The sequence below is a fragment of the Tauraco erythrolophus genome, chromosome 15, assembly GCF_009769465.1.
Source record: "Tauraco erythrolophus isolate bTauEry1 chromosome 15, bTauEry1.pri, whole genome shotgun sequence".
NCBI lineage: Eukaryota > Metazoa > Chordata > Aves > Musophagiformes > Musophagidae > Tauraco > Tauraco erythrolophus.
The window spans coordinates 17,964,555-17,980,207 of NC_141479.1; the positions used below are offsets into that span (position 1 = coordinate 17,964,555).

Below are 15,653 nucleotides of genomic sequence, written 5' to 3' on the forward strand. Positions count from 1 at the left end.
GCTTTATTAAAAGAGATGTGTCTTATGACTCTTAAATATTTCTATTGAATTTCATCTATGGATTTTGAGATTTCATTGGGCATATTGTCTTTATAATTCTTAGATTAACCCTTTTTTTTTTTTCTTTTTTCCCTCTTTCCCACAAGCTGGCTAAGAAAGCAGATCTATTCTGTTGATCAAACGAGAAGAAATAGGTAAGAAGCTCTCTCTTTGCTCAGTTTGTTTTTAGTGAACAATTGTTGCAGATTCTAACATGGAATGAAAAGAAATAAGTAATTCTTTGTCCAAGATGTGGAATATGGCACCCCTGAAAATGGCATTTGCTCCTGCTTTAACAACTTGAGTTTTGCCTTTTGCTAAACACAGCGTGTTTATAGCACTCAGTCCTGTTCATGTACCTGGTATAATGAGGAAGCAAATGATGAAAAATAAATAGTTTTGCTTTTGGCCTACAATTACCCTGCCAGAGTAAGGAAAGGAAGTGATCTTCTTCCAGTCTTACTGTAGAGATTCAGCTCAGCTGTGCAGGTATGTTAGGCTGCTGACTTTATAGAGGTCTTTGCCCTTTCGTAGCCAAGTTGAAGCCAGCAGCTCAGACTGTATAACCCGCTCTGAGCTTTCCTGTGCAGCTATGCCACGAGTTCTTCCTTCATTGCTGAAGCACGTTTGCGTTGGAGTGATGACACTCTACCAGAACCAGCTTTTAAAAGCTTGTTTGAGCTTTCGTAACAATGAAGCTGCATAAGCAGAGTTCAACAGGGGCTGCTAAAGATACAGGGCAGATGTTTAAGTGATTAGTCTCCCCATGTTTCAGTTCTGATGGGACCTGAACATGGCTAGTATGTGTGGTGTCTAGTTTGAAACTGGTCACAGCAGCAGTGTCAGCTGTATCCAGAGAGAGGGTTGTCCCAGCAATAATATGAATTCTTTTCTGGAGTCAGAGCTATGAGGAGAACAAAACAATATTAAGAAAAGGAGGAGATAAGAGATACCTGAGGATATTAGGGGGGAAGAGTAGGAGGAGGACTGGTGGTATGACAGGGTAGTATGCTGTGAAAGAGATACTTTAACAGTGGGAAACGGAAGATACCCTTGAGAACAGTTATAGAAGGAAGCCAAGTTTGGAATAAGGGAAAAATCTCTTTTTTTTTTTTTTTTTAGCAGTTGGCCTGGCTACATGGGCTTGTCTTTTGCCACATGTTGGAATAGACCAAAGCCAAAGAATCACCTCTGACCTGGTGCTTCTCATGTGAAAGAAGTCCCATGAGTTGTAGCTCCCAGTGTGCTGTGTAGCTTCATATGTTTGAGTTTCACTAGTTCATTTCAGGTCCATCTGTGATGTGGGTTTGTAGTTTTGCACAGCAAAGGAGACTTTTTTTTTTTAAATGAATTCAGCTGCAAACCTCTCCTTAGAGTTGCCAGAAATCATGTGATACTGAGAAGAATTTTAACCCCTCCTCCCCCATGTCTATTACTCTATTGCTCTTTGTCTGGAACATGCATTTTATTCTAAGGTGTAGAAAAGTACATGTGTTTCCTCTCATTTAGGCCTTTTCCTAACAGCAAAATAAAGTGTGGTGTTTCATTGTGTGAATGAGACCATGTTACTGCAGGAAATAACACCATTCTGCAGACAGCCTGTGGCATTGTGCAGCTGGCTTCAGTGTGAGCTGAGATGTCATTTCAAAATGGGGTTTCCTAAGCTGGTCAGAATGGTGATGGGGAAAGTATCATTCTTTACTGGATATTGGCTTGTACCTCCTGATGTGTTTTGAAAAACTAGCCCTGCAGTAAAGATACGTTGGTGGGGATCATGAAGCAAAAGCAAATGTTAAGGTAGAGAAGCTGTGGCTGACAGTATGAGTCTGCTGAAGAGGTTTCATTTGTTGCTTTAGGGTTGGTTCATCAGTACAAGGCAGTCTGGTTAGGATAAAGGGGACTTGCATTGTGGAGAGGGCCGTTTTTTGTTCTCTTGACGGATGATTCATGCTTTCAGAAAAAAATCAGAAAAGGAGTTTGGACTGAGTTTCATTGTGTTTAGTGTTGCAGTTTCTAGGAAGGTTAATTGTAAAGGTTAGGCATTCAGGCAAGTCCTGTTTCACAGGTTGAATTTTTTCCAGTGGTCATGAAGTTCCAGCTCTTTGTTTTGGCTTGCACTTGTTTGGCCAGAGGAAATTGGTGTTTGGGGTACAAATGGAGTGCTCGTTCTTGCTCCCAAAAGTAGCATTTTTTTCCAGAGGTCTGGCGACAAGGCGGAAAGCCAGGAATTTCCTGAGTTCTAATCTGGCTTTGGCATGGACTTTGGCTAAGTTCCTCCTTGCTTTGCCTTTTTCCCTCTCTACACAATGGAGATGAGAATATCTCACAGGGTAGCTGCTTGTATGGACACTGTAGAATAGAAGCATTGCTTTCATCTAGGTGCTAATTGGTTTTGTTGCTTTCAAGTGACTCTGTTCTGACGCTGTGTTTGCAGAGAGTTAATGGCTTATGAACTGCACTGTAGGTCAGGATGGAGTACCTTAGCCTTGTTTTCTCCAGTACTGTTGGTATTGCATTAGTGTTTTGTGGGCATTGGCAGTAGGACCCACAGATGTTGTGCCTGTATTCTCTTGGCTCTTCCTCACTTCCTTTTGCTGCCATGGATTCCCTTCATCTTCCACTCTAGGACTTGTCCCTGTGCCCTTCACATGTCCCAGTGTAATGCTGTGTCTTTCTCATTGAGACCTTACATCAGTGCCTACCCAGAATACCCAGAGTTTGAGACTCTGTCCTAGAACATGCAAGCTAATTTGCATTCTCTGCTATCCAAAGACAAGTTGAATAGCAAGTGACCAAAATAGGACTGGACTACAGGAGACAGCTGAATTGGTGTACTAGCTTGGTGCTGCTCCATGGATGAAGTCTCACTCTTTCCTTTTCCTCTGTCATCTCTACATGCTGCTAAGGAGGCACTCCAGCCCCTTCTGTTATTCTGGCTGTGACGCTGATCTGTGCATGAGGTGAGCCGAGTGACCTCTCGAAGCCAGTGGAAAACTTGGTCTTTCTCTCTCTCAGCCACATACTTTTCTGCTCACCTAGCAAGTCGAATCAAGTTAGCAGAAGGTTTAATAAGCATCACAGCTGGCCTGTGGAAGCAGTGGGACCATAGCAACGGGAGAATGGAGAGTGAGGCAGAAGGAGAGGAGTTGGGATTGCTTCTTGTAACAGCAGTGAGCTGCTAGATTGGCTCACCGGTACCTATGGTGCAGTTAAAGCATTTGGACACTCAGCTCCTTTAGATATCACTCCTCTCTCTGTTCATACAGGAGTTATAGTAGTATTCCCCTACCTCCTGTTTCTGTTTTGATTATAAGTATAGTAAATACTGCGAGCTACTCTGAGCTTGCCAGTGACAGATGCTATGGCAGCAACACCTAAGACACTGGAATAAAATCTGAGGTTGATGAGAAAACTGGAAGATGTGAAGGAAATTGAGGTTTTCCAAATAAGCTGTTCATAGGTTTGTTTCTAATACAAAGTGTTCCTTCAACAAAAGAAGTTTGATGTATATATCGTACATGATTTGACGTGTGGCCAGAAGGTATTGCAGCGATTAATAAATTTAGCTTTGTATGTAAGTATTGCTGAAATACTTAGTGTATGTGAGCACTGTGTTGCTTAAAGTCTGAAATGAGTATATCTTATTTGAAAGGTCATGCTGTTGTCTGGAAAGCTTTGTATTTTGAAGTGTTGCTGGTGTATCACTGGACATTCTGCAACTCTGCAAAAAGAGTCAGCAGGTCTGTGTAAATGGACCTGGAAGGCAATCCTCTCTGGGAAGACTTGGCTGTGAGAGAAGAGTGAGGTCATGTTCAGATGTCGCAGAAGCGGAGAGTCTTGCTGCTGCAAGATGTGTAACCATCTACGTTTGAGCTGATCATCTAGATCTGATTAATTGTTGGTGGAGGGCAGTGGGTGTCTCTGCAGCATGTCTCTTTTCATCCTAATACAGATGCCCGAATTAATTGAAATGCCTCTTTCTCCCCACTAACTAGAAAACATGTCTAGCTTGCTCACATGTAGGTGTTATGTTTATAGAAGTTTACGGTTATGAGAGATGAGCCCTACCCAAAATGTTTCAATAGTCACATTTTTGTGTTAATAGAAAATATATTAGTAGCTGACTAGATACAGCAGACCGTGGAGTTTTTGCTATATTTTTTTTCTTCTTCTTTTCCCAGTATCAGTCTTAGAGAGCTGAAAACTGTCCTTCCCCAAGTAAACTTCAAAGTGAGCAGCATGAAGTTCTTGAAGGATAAATTTGCGGTAATTACCTGATAACTTGTATCTGTTTGGTATTATCTGATAGGTGTTGTTATTTCTTTTCAGGATACTGCCTATATTTTTGCTTCTTATCATATACAATTAAATAAATGATATCGGTTAATTTCTCAGCTTGGCTTTGCCTATATCTAAGGCTATAAGAAAATATAGACATAAATGTTCCTTCTTTTCATTATATGGTTGATCAAAGCCAACATTGGGTTTTGAGCTCTGGTGCTGATACTGTGCAAGTTCGTAGGAAGTGGTTTTATGTTTAAGATAAAATTCATACATAAGAAAAAGAGTTTTTTTGCAATGTGATCAAGTAATAACCTCTCCATTCCAACTCGTGCTAATGTTAATAACTTCTGAAGGTCATTTCCATTCCTACAGGAATTTTAAATATCCCCACCTTTTCCTGCTTTCCAACTCTACACCCTGAAAGCATACATTCTTGCTTCTGTTGCACCAGCTAACAATGACTAAATGAGGCACTACTTCACTTCAGTAACAGAGTGGAAATGGAGTCAGACTTCAAAATGCAAGGCCAAAGATGTGAGCTAGGAGCACTATGTCACAACCCAAGAATCTGTTTACTTGTTTGTATTCTTAAAAAAATAAATGAATTAAAAAAATCCCAAGTGGTTGAAACAAATGAAGTTGGAAACAGAATGCATGAGAGGGTGGCAGCTGGAGTGAGAGTAACTTATTTGCGAATGCAGCTCAGGGAATTCTAAATTCACTGCCTGATACTTTCTATTGTAGGAAATAGGCGCTCACAAGGAAGAGCTTAGTTTTGAACAATTTCATTTGTTCTACAAGAAAATGATGTTTGAACAGCAGAAATCGGTAAGCTTTTTCATAAGTAGTCGTCACACTGTTAAAACTGCTTGATCAGAATAAAGAATTAATACTGATTATTTTTTGTTTCTATTTGTTACCAATTTCCTTTTTTTCCCCCCATTCTTGTAACAGAAGAAGGGTATATTGCTGTACTCGATGTGCAGATAAGAGTCGCCATCAGCAGTTGGCTCAAGGAGATGAATAAGTCATTCATGTTGCTTTTTGTGCTTTGGTAGTAGAGATATGCACAGATATAATGGGGTTTCTAGGAAGAACTTTTCATGCGAGTTTCTTCAGAATGTAGAATGTCTTTGCATTAGGCTTGGCTGATCCCTTTACTGATAGGAGCAAGGTTTTTCCATACTTGTGTTAATCTTTTATGACTAAGAACATTCTGGAAATCATGGGAATGTATCCTGAGCATAAAATAACAGCTATTGTTCTCATCATCTCTCATGCTTGGATATTACTGGTGGTCAGTCCATTACAAGACACATATCAGACAGTCCTTGGGAGGCAGGGATGCAGTGGAATTATGTTTTAGCTAATTTACATGGGCAACTGCCTGACTACTGTTTCCACTTATTCATTGCACAGATTCATGAAGCTGGTGGAAACTGCATACGTTTAGTAACTCTGAAAGTTAGGAACCCTTTAAAACTGTGTGAAAGCACAGAATTTGAAATTACTTGCATAAATGTGTTTGTTGACAACGTGTGCTTACTCTTAATTCAATTTGCAGTTGCTAAAATAGAAGCTTTGATAGTCAAAATCAGTGCTGTTTCTATTGGCAATAGAACTTTCTTGTACTGTTTAAAAGTGATGCTGAAATTATTGTGAAGTAATAAAGAGTCTCCATTTACTGACAGGGTTTTAGTTTTGACCATGAAAGTCTAGTTAATTAGCTTGAGCAGAAAGTTGAAGAGTAAAACACAGATAAAAGAGGCCGTCTGACTTCCTTAAACTCTTGTTATCACCCTTTGTGGATCATTTCAAAGAAAATCCTGGGTTTGCTCAATAACTGCTTTGGGTCAGTTGATAAGTTTCGTGCGATTTATGCTGTGCCAAGCTGGAAGCATTTTAGATTTTATATTCACATGAATAAATGTGATGGATGATATGTAATTCCAGTTTTCCTGGCATGTCAAACAATAAAAGCTCCCCAGAAACTTGACTGATCATGTGTATAAGGTGACTTATCAATAGCAAGTTTTTCGCCTGCGAATTGCATGTGTTCACACCGAAAGGCCTCAAGTGCAGTTGCCAGCCTTGGCAGTTTGTTTCTTCATGTGTATTTAATTCAAAATGTGTCTTGCCAACTTGTATGCAGCTTCTCCAGAGCAGACAGGCATATATTTCCCCTTCCCAAGCCAATGGACATTATTAGATGAAATTAGATAGAAAATTGCATATTTTATTATTTTTTTTTCTCCTTATTTTGTTTTTTTTTGTTTGTGTTTTAAGATTCTTGATGAATTCAAAAAGGATTCCTCTGTGTTCATTCTTGGGTGAGACTCTTCATTTGTATTATTTTTCCACATTTCCATATTGTTGTAGTGCTGGAGGATTGTTTTTTAATTACATCACTCTTTTTTTTTTTTTTTTTTTTTGTTCTGGTGCTTTAGCAAGTGAAAAGAAATGATATATCTTTTTGCATTCAGAAATGTGAATTTATCATGGAAATAAGTCCTGAATATAATTTGATGCATGTTTTTTACTTTCTGACTACAAAAATAGTATTGACTTGAACAAGCGAATTTGCCTATCCTCTGTACTAAAAGCTGAACTGAGCTATGGAAGGATAATTTGATTGAGAAATTTTAACTTCAGTCTGGAGAGTGGTGTGGTGCACAGGCTTTGCCTAGGCTTTATCATAATGCTGATAGTAACAGTTTCTGCATCTGTCATTTGGTGGACTGGAAAATTCAAGTAAGTTGTGTAGAGCACGAAAAAGGAGGTCACAGGCATTGCTAACATTTTGCCTGTGAATTACACCAGTTTATCTTGGTTTTGAATATTACACTAGCAGATTAATAAAGTTACTTAAAAAGTTTGCTCTGAGTGTAGTGCGTGTTTCCTTAGCCCTTGGTCATGTCATATATATGAAACTTTGTGAGACTGCTTAAAAGCACATATTTATCAAGAATGGGTAGGCTACAAATACCTTACTGGTACCAGATGATGCGGCATTTATGTCCTACAAAAGGGATAGTAGTTGTGCTGCTGCTTCTTGGTGCAGCTGCATCTTGCCTCCTTTTTCAAGAGGTTTTGATCTGTCACAGTAGATCATCTGAGTAATATATGGAAGGAGTTATTTATGGAAGTGTGGCTGTACAATAATTTAAAAGAACAGCGTCTCCGTATGCCTCAGCTAAACTTAACACCACTCCTGTCAAGTGAATGCTGCTCATTTGCTACAAAGCAGTGAGCCCAAATTTGGTACTTTTCCCAATGAATCACTATCGAAAGTACATCAGGAATCCAGGAAGCTTTATTTAAAGGCTCAAAATACAGTAATTAGATAATGCAATATTACAAGCCCAATCTAAATTCCATTGAAGTTCTAGAAACTTTCTTGCTGGTGGCAGCACATTTATACTGTAAATCCAGGATACAAATCCATGTCGTTTTCTGCTAAAACATCTGATGATGCTTGCTCTCTTATTCCTTTAGCTTCACTTTCCCCTTTTTTTTTTTTTAAGAAATACTGACCGTCCAGATGCTTCAGCAGTTCATCTCCATGACTTTCAGAGATTTCTGCTACATGAGCAGCAGGTGGGAAGGTTGCAGAAATTCTGAGTTCTTTTTCTCGAGCTTGTCCTACAGAATTCTATGCTCATTAAAAAGAAATGTGGTGTGTCATAGAATATGATTGATGTCAGCTATGACACTAGGCCTTGGAAAGATTTCTACTTCTTTGTTGCCATTGAAGTTCACAAGAACTATTATTTTTCATCTGTATAAAGACTCTGAAGGTGCACCAGAAGACAAGAGGGAGGACGAAGTGAATAAGGTTTTAGCAGGTCTCTATTTACTCGTGTAGATAAACAGACAAGGTTAGAGATAAACACTGGATGTATGTTGAAGATGATTGCCTGGCCTAGTTACAGCTGTCATCATAGGAACATCTGGGGCAATGCCTTGGCCATGGCCCCATTTTAGTAACATTTACATTAAAAACTGAGCTGACTGCCTGCATTCACGCCAAAGGTAATTTTCTGTTGAATGGAGCCTGTTTGATATCCCATACCAGCAAGCAGATGAGGATGGGGGCAGGTATTGGAACTGTGTCTTCATGATCTTCTATGATGTTATTTAGCACAAACACCATGGAACAAATTGTGTGATATTTGCTAGGTGCTGCTAAGCTCTAGGTTTGCAAGTATGATTGAGAAGTGAGACCTACACTTCCTGTATAAGCTTGCTACTTTCTTTTTCTCCTGATTTTACTGTGTTAAAAGGATGTTCAGATTGCGCTTAGAAATGAGAGAGATTATATATAGTTAAGGCCTTCAAGGAGGCCAGCTTCTTTCTCTGTGTGTGCATGCATATATATACATGTAGTATGTATCTTGTGGGCCTCCAATCTATATAAAGGTACTTAGAGGGAGATCTTTTTTCCCCCCGTAGATGTCATGGAGGAAACTCTTAAGATATCTGGGTACAATAAAATATATTGGCAGTAAACTAGCCAGATGAGAGAGAAGTAAATCGCATCTGGAGGTCTCTCTGTTCCTTACTTGATTTCATGTAGAATAACGCCACTTCTAAAGCTTCTTTTCCTACTGTGTTATTATTACCTGAAGGAATTTTGGGCACAAGATCTCAATAAAGTCCGAGAACGAATGACGAAGTTTATCGATGACACTATGAGAGAAACTGCTGAACCCTTCCTCTTTGTTGATGAGGTAAAATAATGATACTTTCTAATAGTTCCTTATGGACTTTTTTCTTTCACTGCTAGGTTACTAGTTTATTAATTGGATGCTACATCCCCTAGGCTTCTTCTCTTGCTACATTGCTGGGTTCCTTTTAGTCTTGTATGGTAAAAACATTTAAATTCAGTCTCTCTCGTTGTATTGTAGTTCCTCGCTTACCTTTTTGCAAAAGAAAACAGTATTTGGGATGAGAAATACGATTCAATAGATGCGCAGGACATGAATAATCCTTTGTCTCACTACTGGATTTCTTCCTCTCATAACACGTAAGTTACCAAAAGTCTCATTGTCTATTCCTGTTCAAACAGACCTAGCATGTGTTAGGAGAAGGCACTACTTCTAAATTATGCCAGAAATATACTGTGTGAATGAGTGAAACCTTCCTAAACCATGATATAAATGTGGCATACAGTTTGTGGGACTCTCTTTCCCCTTCTCTTAAGATCTTAGAGGTTTTGAGATAAAACTGAGCTCAGCTGCAAGAAAACCCAAACCCTGAATACTGTTACAAAAATAAAAAGAAGTCTTGAGTTGAAACTGTTCAGCCTCTCTGCTTTCAGAAATTAAAAGTTCCATTTTTTCCAAGCACCAGCTGTCTCGTTGAGCTAGTATCAGCATTAATTGTACTGAACATAAGAATGCCATAAGGACCCCACTTGTCCTGTGGGAAAATCCCATACTGTTAGTGTGATCTGAAGGGCAGTGGATTTGTTGCCTTGGGAAAGGAGGAAGTGATGTGCACTATTGATAGATACTCTGCCAGTTTACAGTGTCGCAGAGTGGAAGAGATTTAGTCCTGAGCAGGAAAGGAATATGAGACCTTGAATTAGCATATCTACTGATCAGGACTTGGCTATTCATGGTCTTTGCCTGGATGACAAAGGTGAGAGCAGACAGAGGTGCCTGAGCCAGAGGAAGAGTGCAATTTGCTTTCCATGCTCTTCTTAGATATTTTGAGTTAATTTTACAGCCAGAACTTTGAAGGCCTGGAAACTGTATTTTTGGTGTTACTGTTTTTAGAATTTTATGCTTAGTAACTTAGCTGCTGATTTCTGTAGTTTGTGTCTAAGGTATCCAGCCCTCTTCCTTGACAATCTGTGGTATGCAAGCTCTTTAGTCCGAGTAGAAATCTATGTGATAATGAGTTTGAACTGTCTTCAAATGAAGGGAATTTGCTCATCTAGCATTGTAATGAAAAAAAAGAAGGTGAAAAAGAGGGAGGAGAGATGAACAAATAAAATATTGCAGGGAATGGAATAAAGTAGATATGGATATAGCTTATAGGTGTCTTTTGAAATATAGGATGTGGTATCACAGTAAATACCCTTCGCATCCCTCCAGCGTAATTATGCCTCAGCATGATGAGGTTTAGGTATGTTTCAAAGCTCATGATTTGCTCTCCAGAAACATGTCAGTTAAAATTGGTTGATGTTTAGGTTGAGCCTTTAACCTCCTATGATGTGGTCCTCTCAAAAATATGGTAGCATCAGGTTCAGTGGAGTCCAGTTCTTCCATTGCAAGTTAAAAAAAAAAAAAATCATTAAAAAAGCCCAGCATACGTTCTCCATGACAGGAGAAAAAACGTCGCCTAGTGAGTGAGTAGAAAATGGTTGGAATTGACTGCTTGTCTTTTACAATTTCCTTTTGCTCCTTAGATATCTGACAGGAGACCAGCTTCGAAGTGAATCCTCCACGGAAGCTTACATCAGGTGCCTTAGAATGGGATGTCGATGTATTGAGTGTGAGTAAAGAGTTTGTGGCGTGGTTTGAAACATGCTGTCCATATAAGTAGGATTTCCCCTGTATACCAAGAAAGGAAAAAGAACTGAAATCAAGAACTAGTTTGTTTTCTGAAGTTGAACTTAGTCATATAAAAACCACATGATTCCCTAAATTGTTTTTCTGTGCCTCACTATTGCCTCGTTCATTTGCTCTGATTCTTGTTCTCTTGAAATTTTAAGCTCTTTCTAAATCTAATCTCACTGTACACCAAAAATTCAATCTTGGATCTACTGTATGAAAGCATAGGATTTAAACTGGAATTACTTGTGTAGCATAGATAGACAGTTTATTTGCCTTCCTTGTAATACAGACAAGCCTAAGGCACAGAGATTTTTGTAATTTGGTGCCATTTGTCATCTTTTTTAACTTTCTTGTAAATCAGTTGATATCTTGATGCAGTTATTTTCCACTGACTGTGTATGTGTCCTCATCTCTGTGTTTGTGTACCTTATTGAAAAATTTGACTTTAATTTCATGTTATTTCACCAGTTACTTCATATAATTAGTTGCTACTGCCTGTTCAATTTGGCTAAAGCAAAATGTATCTCAAATTAGAGTTTCAGGATTGAAATCCACAAAAGAGATGAGCTGTCAACTTGCCACTTGTTGGAGTGTATTTATCTCTGGAAAATTATTGTAAACTAGTAGACTGGCAATATAGCTGCCTGAATACCTTATTTCCAGATTCTCACATGATAATGCTTTGGGAAAATTTTATGTTGTATTTTATTTGTATTGCTCTTACTTAAGTGAACTTAATTTCCTCTGTGAGAGAGATAAATGTATCTAATAGAATATTTTATTAGAACATTAAAGTCTATGACTCAGTATGTGGAACATTGAAGATTTGGCTATATTCTTTCTACTAGAGTTATTTAAATAACTGCTTGATCTTTTCCTTTCTCCACTGCTTTTCCGTCATAGTGGATTGCTGGGATGGTCCTGATGGAAAACCCATAATTTACCATGGATGGACACGGACAACAAAGATCAAATTTGATGACGTTGTACAGGCAATCAAAGATCATGCCTTTGTTGCATCTGAGTAAGCTTTGATTTATTTTCCTTAAGGCTGTTTTCATATGCTTAGACCTTCCTGAACTTATTTTCTCTGTAATCTAGAGCAAAAAGTAGTAGGAGAATAATGACATTCCAGTAGTCTTCATTATTGCCAGATGTGAGTCTTCAGTAGATTCGTTTTGAGGAAAAGTCCCATTACATAACAATTTGCTACTAAGGAAGATAGTGACTACGCTAAAGTGGTTCCCATCTCCTCACTTGGGTCTTCTTTTATTAAATTGAAGTGTGAAACTGAATAGCAAATAGTATGTCTTAGTTTTTTTAAAAAATAATAAAATACCGCAAGTGACAAGCAATGTGTCTGTCAGATGATGTTCATGTTGTAGGAGCGGTCTTAGCTGTGAAGATGTAGAATTCGTAACATGTCTCCTGAACTGGTAGCAGGGGTTTAAATCCGCGTCTCTACTCTGACCTTCTAGAACTTGTGCTGAAATGTCCTTAGTGTGAAAAATACTGCCCAAAAATTGGGAAGGAGATAGGACTGTCAGTGTCTTGTTTTTTCACTTCACCAGCTGGACATAAGAGTTATTTTCTCACGTGGAACAGTGTCTGCATAGGTGTGTTGTGTTAGTGACACCCATAATACATGATGCATTATGGTTTCAGACCATCAGTACCATGAATGCAGTGTGATGTTGTCCCTACTTGCATTGAAGGACAGGCTACCCAGAAGGAACATTGAAATATTTCCTGGATATGCAGGGACAAAATTAGAAAAGCCAAAGCTTATCTGGAGTTTAAATTGCTGAGGGATATGAAGGACAGCAAGAAAGACTTCTACAGATATAATTGCAACAAAAAGAAAATTTAGAAGAATGTCAGTGTGCTGCTGAAGTGGACAGGAGACTTTGTGAGTGGAGAAGGCTGAAGTACTCAATGCTTTCTCTGCCTCAGTTTTCAATACTGGGACTGGAGCCCACGATGTCCAAGAGGAAGCTCACAGAACTAAATTTGTTTAGCTTCAAGAAGAGGTTAATCAGGGAGTTCGATTGCTGTCTTCCACTACCTAGTGGATGATTATAGAGAAGATGGAGCCAGAGTCTTGTGAAAGTGCATGTGATGGCAAACATTTTGTGGAGAGGAGAAACAAATTTTCACATTATGGTACTTTAGCACTGAAACCGTGCCCAAAGAGCTTGGAAAGAATCTTTGTACTTACAGATATTCAAATCTTGGCTGGACAAAACTCTGAACAATTTGACCTAGCCTAGGAATTTGGCCTTCCCACAGAAGGGGTTTGAACTAGATGGCCTCCAGAGGTCCCTTCTGACCTTAACAGTTCTATGATTGCACATCTTTTATTATCTGTTGTGTGTCTATCTCTATTCCTCTTGTCTTCTTGTTTGCTTTAAATATTTGCTTTGATCTAGGGGGTGAGGGAGGGTGCTGTGTTCCTTGCCTTCCCAGTTGTAGCAACAAGAAATTGTCTTCATTCACCTTTGTTTTATCCATCAAAGATACCCAGTCATTCTGTCAATTGAAGAGCACTGTAGTGTGGAGCAGCAGCGACACATGGCCAAAGTGTTCAAGGAGGTGTTTGGGGATCAGCTTTTAATGAAGCCTGTTGAAGCCAGTGCAGATCAGCTACCATCACCAACCCAGCTGAAAGAAAAAATCATCATCAAGGTAGGCTTGCTTTGGGGGCTGGTAGATAAAACAGGAAAGCAAGAGCAGGAACCAGAAATCTTCTGGCTTCACAGCTCAGCTGTTAGTTTATGTTGAGAGACAAGAAAACCCCATACTTGAAGTGTGTACTAGTAACATTTTCCAATATTGTATGGAGTTCTGTAAAACTACTTATTAAAGTGTTTTTGTGTTTTCTTTTTCTTTGCAGTAAGTGTTACTAGTTCAAGTACCACATGGAAGTGTCAGCTCTTTTCTGAAGGTCTTCCAGCTCCTGAAATGTCACTGCTAAATTTCAGCAAGGGTTCAGTGCTGCAGATGCTCATCATAGACTTCTTACACAAAGTGGCTTGCTTAAAAATTATAAAAGTACATTCCTGAATAGAAAGTTAGATTTCTATTAGGAACTTTTTCTTTTCCAAAGAACGCGTCTCATTCAAGTGAAACCAAAAGCACTTGCATGTTGCATACTTAAGTTGCCAGGATTGCTTGCAAACTTCAAAAACTGATGGGTGTTCACTAACTCAGTGTGATTTAAACATGAAATTTAGTGATCCACTTGTGGAACACAGAAGTCCTTCTATTAGAAGGCAGTCACTATTAGAGTGTTTTACTTTCTGGGCATCTCAGATGCTTTACTCGGTACCGTTGTGCAACAACATGAGGCAGGTAACCAAAAGAAGGTTTCTCAGGTTGAAACTGAGTAGATTTTTTCAAAAGGCAAAATTAGGTGGAGAATCGGAGGGCTGCTCATGATCTCTTTAGTAAAATAATAATTACCTTTGTCCATGCTTCACTTTTCCAGCTCTTGTAACAGTACTACATCCTATGTATTAAACTTCTGAACAGAAGAAATAAGGGTAGATAAATATAAGCATATAGGTCTTGAATATAAGACTGGAAATAATAGCACCCCACTATAAGGTGCAGAAGTCTGTGCTTAAGTTTTTGGTTTTGTTTTTGTTTTTTTTTTTCCCCTCCAAACTATCTGCTGTTACCTTGCAGAGCATAGAGGGGAGTTGCACAGGCACGTGGACGATAACATGACAGATCTGATTTAAAGGGAATTGCAAACTACTATGAGTCTGCACAAGAGAACAGCTATATCAGTCTGTCCTGTCTAAAAGAGCATTAAAGAGTCTTTAAATAGATCAGCACCTGCTAGTGAGCCAGTTGTGTTATTTGGCTTTTGTTTGGAAAATGTTGTCAGTAAACAGTCAGAGGCAGCTCCTACTTTAGGGGCCTGTGGAATTTTTCTAATAAGCCTGTCAAAATGTACCTACAGTAGGCTTTGCAGAACTGAATGTAGTTGAGAACTACTAGATGTGAGACCATTAATCCCATCATTAACTGCAGTTAAGTATTTGATGTTACCCTTAGCCCCTTGAGCCACTGTTTTTTGTGAGCACTCTCAAGAATGTAGAATTTATTTCCTCTTTTCATGAAAGATTTCTCTTCTACTCATTTTTCATGTAGAAGAGTGAATTCTCCATTCAATTCCTTACCTTTTTATTTTGATTTATTTGCTCCTTATATCTGCTGTGTGCAGAGAGATTCTCATTTTATCCTAGTTTCTTGGTGTCACTTTGTTTTCTGTCCTCTAAAAACTGGTGAGCTCAAATCAAACTAGTTGTTTCTTCATTGCTTGAAAGATAGCTCTACTAAATTTTTAACCTTTATTATGGAATTTAAATTTTAAAGAAAGAAATTCCAGCCCTGTTGCATGAAGCCTTGTGGAACAGCTGTTGTTATGGGAATGACGGAAGACGACTGTGCAATGGAGGGAAATAATTCCAGTAATACTGAGCATACTGAAATATTATGAATAATTTTATATATGATTCTGTGTGAGTGTATGAATGTGGTGGGTTTTTTTTGTTTTTAAGCACAAAAAACTGGGGCCAAAGGGAGACATTGATGTGAACTTGGAAGATAAGAAAGAAGAAAAAAAACAACAGGGAGAACTTTACATGTGGGACACAATACAACAGGTATCATTTATGTGACATTTGCTACAGTTTGTTACTCGGTTCTGTAATACTGGAAATTTACATGAGTTTTCTCAATATTTGTGTAAGTAGTATT

General features: G+C 38.7%; 1 protein-coding gene across 1 annotated transcript in view; it reads left to right on the top strand.

Moving 5' to 3' along the window:
* Nucleotides 1-15,653, top strand: part of PLCG2 (phospholipase C gamma 2) — a 61,364-nt gene that overhangs the window by 20,367 nt on the left and 25,344 nt on the right. Inside the window, exons 4-14 of the mRNA XM_086620684.1 lie at nt 147-194; nt 4,221-4,305; nt 5,068-5,151; nt 6,610-6,653; nt 7,848-7,920; nt 8,952-9,053; nt 9,231-9,349; nt 10,739-10,824; nt 11,790-11,910; nt 13,403-13,571; nt 15,455-15,559. Of these exons, the coding sequence (XP_086476810.1) occupies nt 147-194; nt 4,221-4,305; nt 5,068-5,151; nt 6,610-6,653; nt 7,848-7,920; nt 8,952-9,053; nt 9,231-9,349; nt 10,739-10,824; nt 11,790-11,910; nt 13,403-13,571; nt 15,455-15,559 (1,036 nt within the window). The remainder of the gene's footprint in view (nt 1-146; nt 195-4,220; nt 4,306-5,067; nt 5,152-6,609; nt 6,654-7,847; nt 7,921-8,951; nt 9,054-9,230; nt 9,350-10,738; nt 10,825-11,789; nt 11,911-13,402; nt 13,572-15,454; nt 15,560-15,653) is intronic.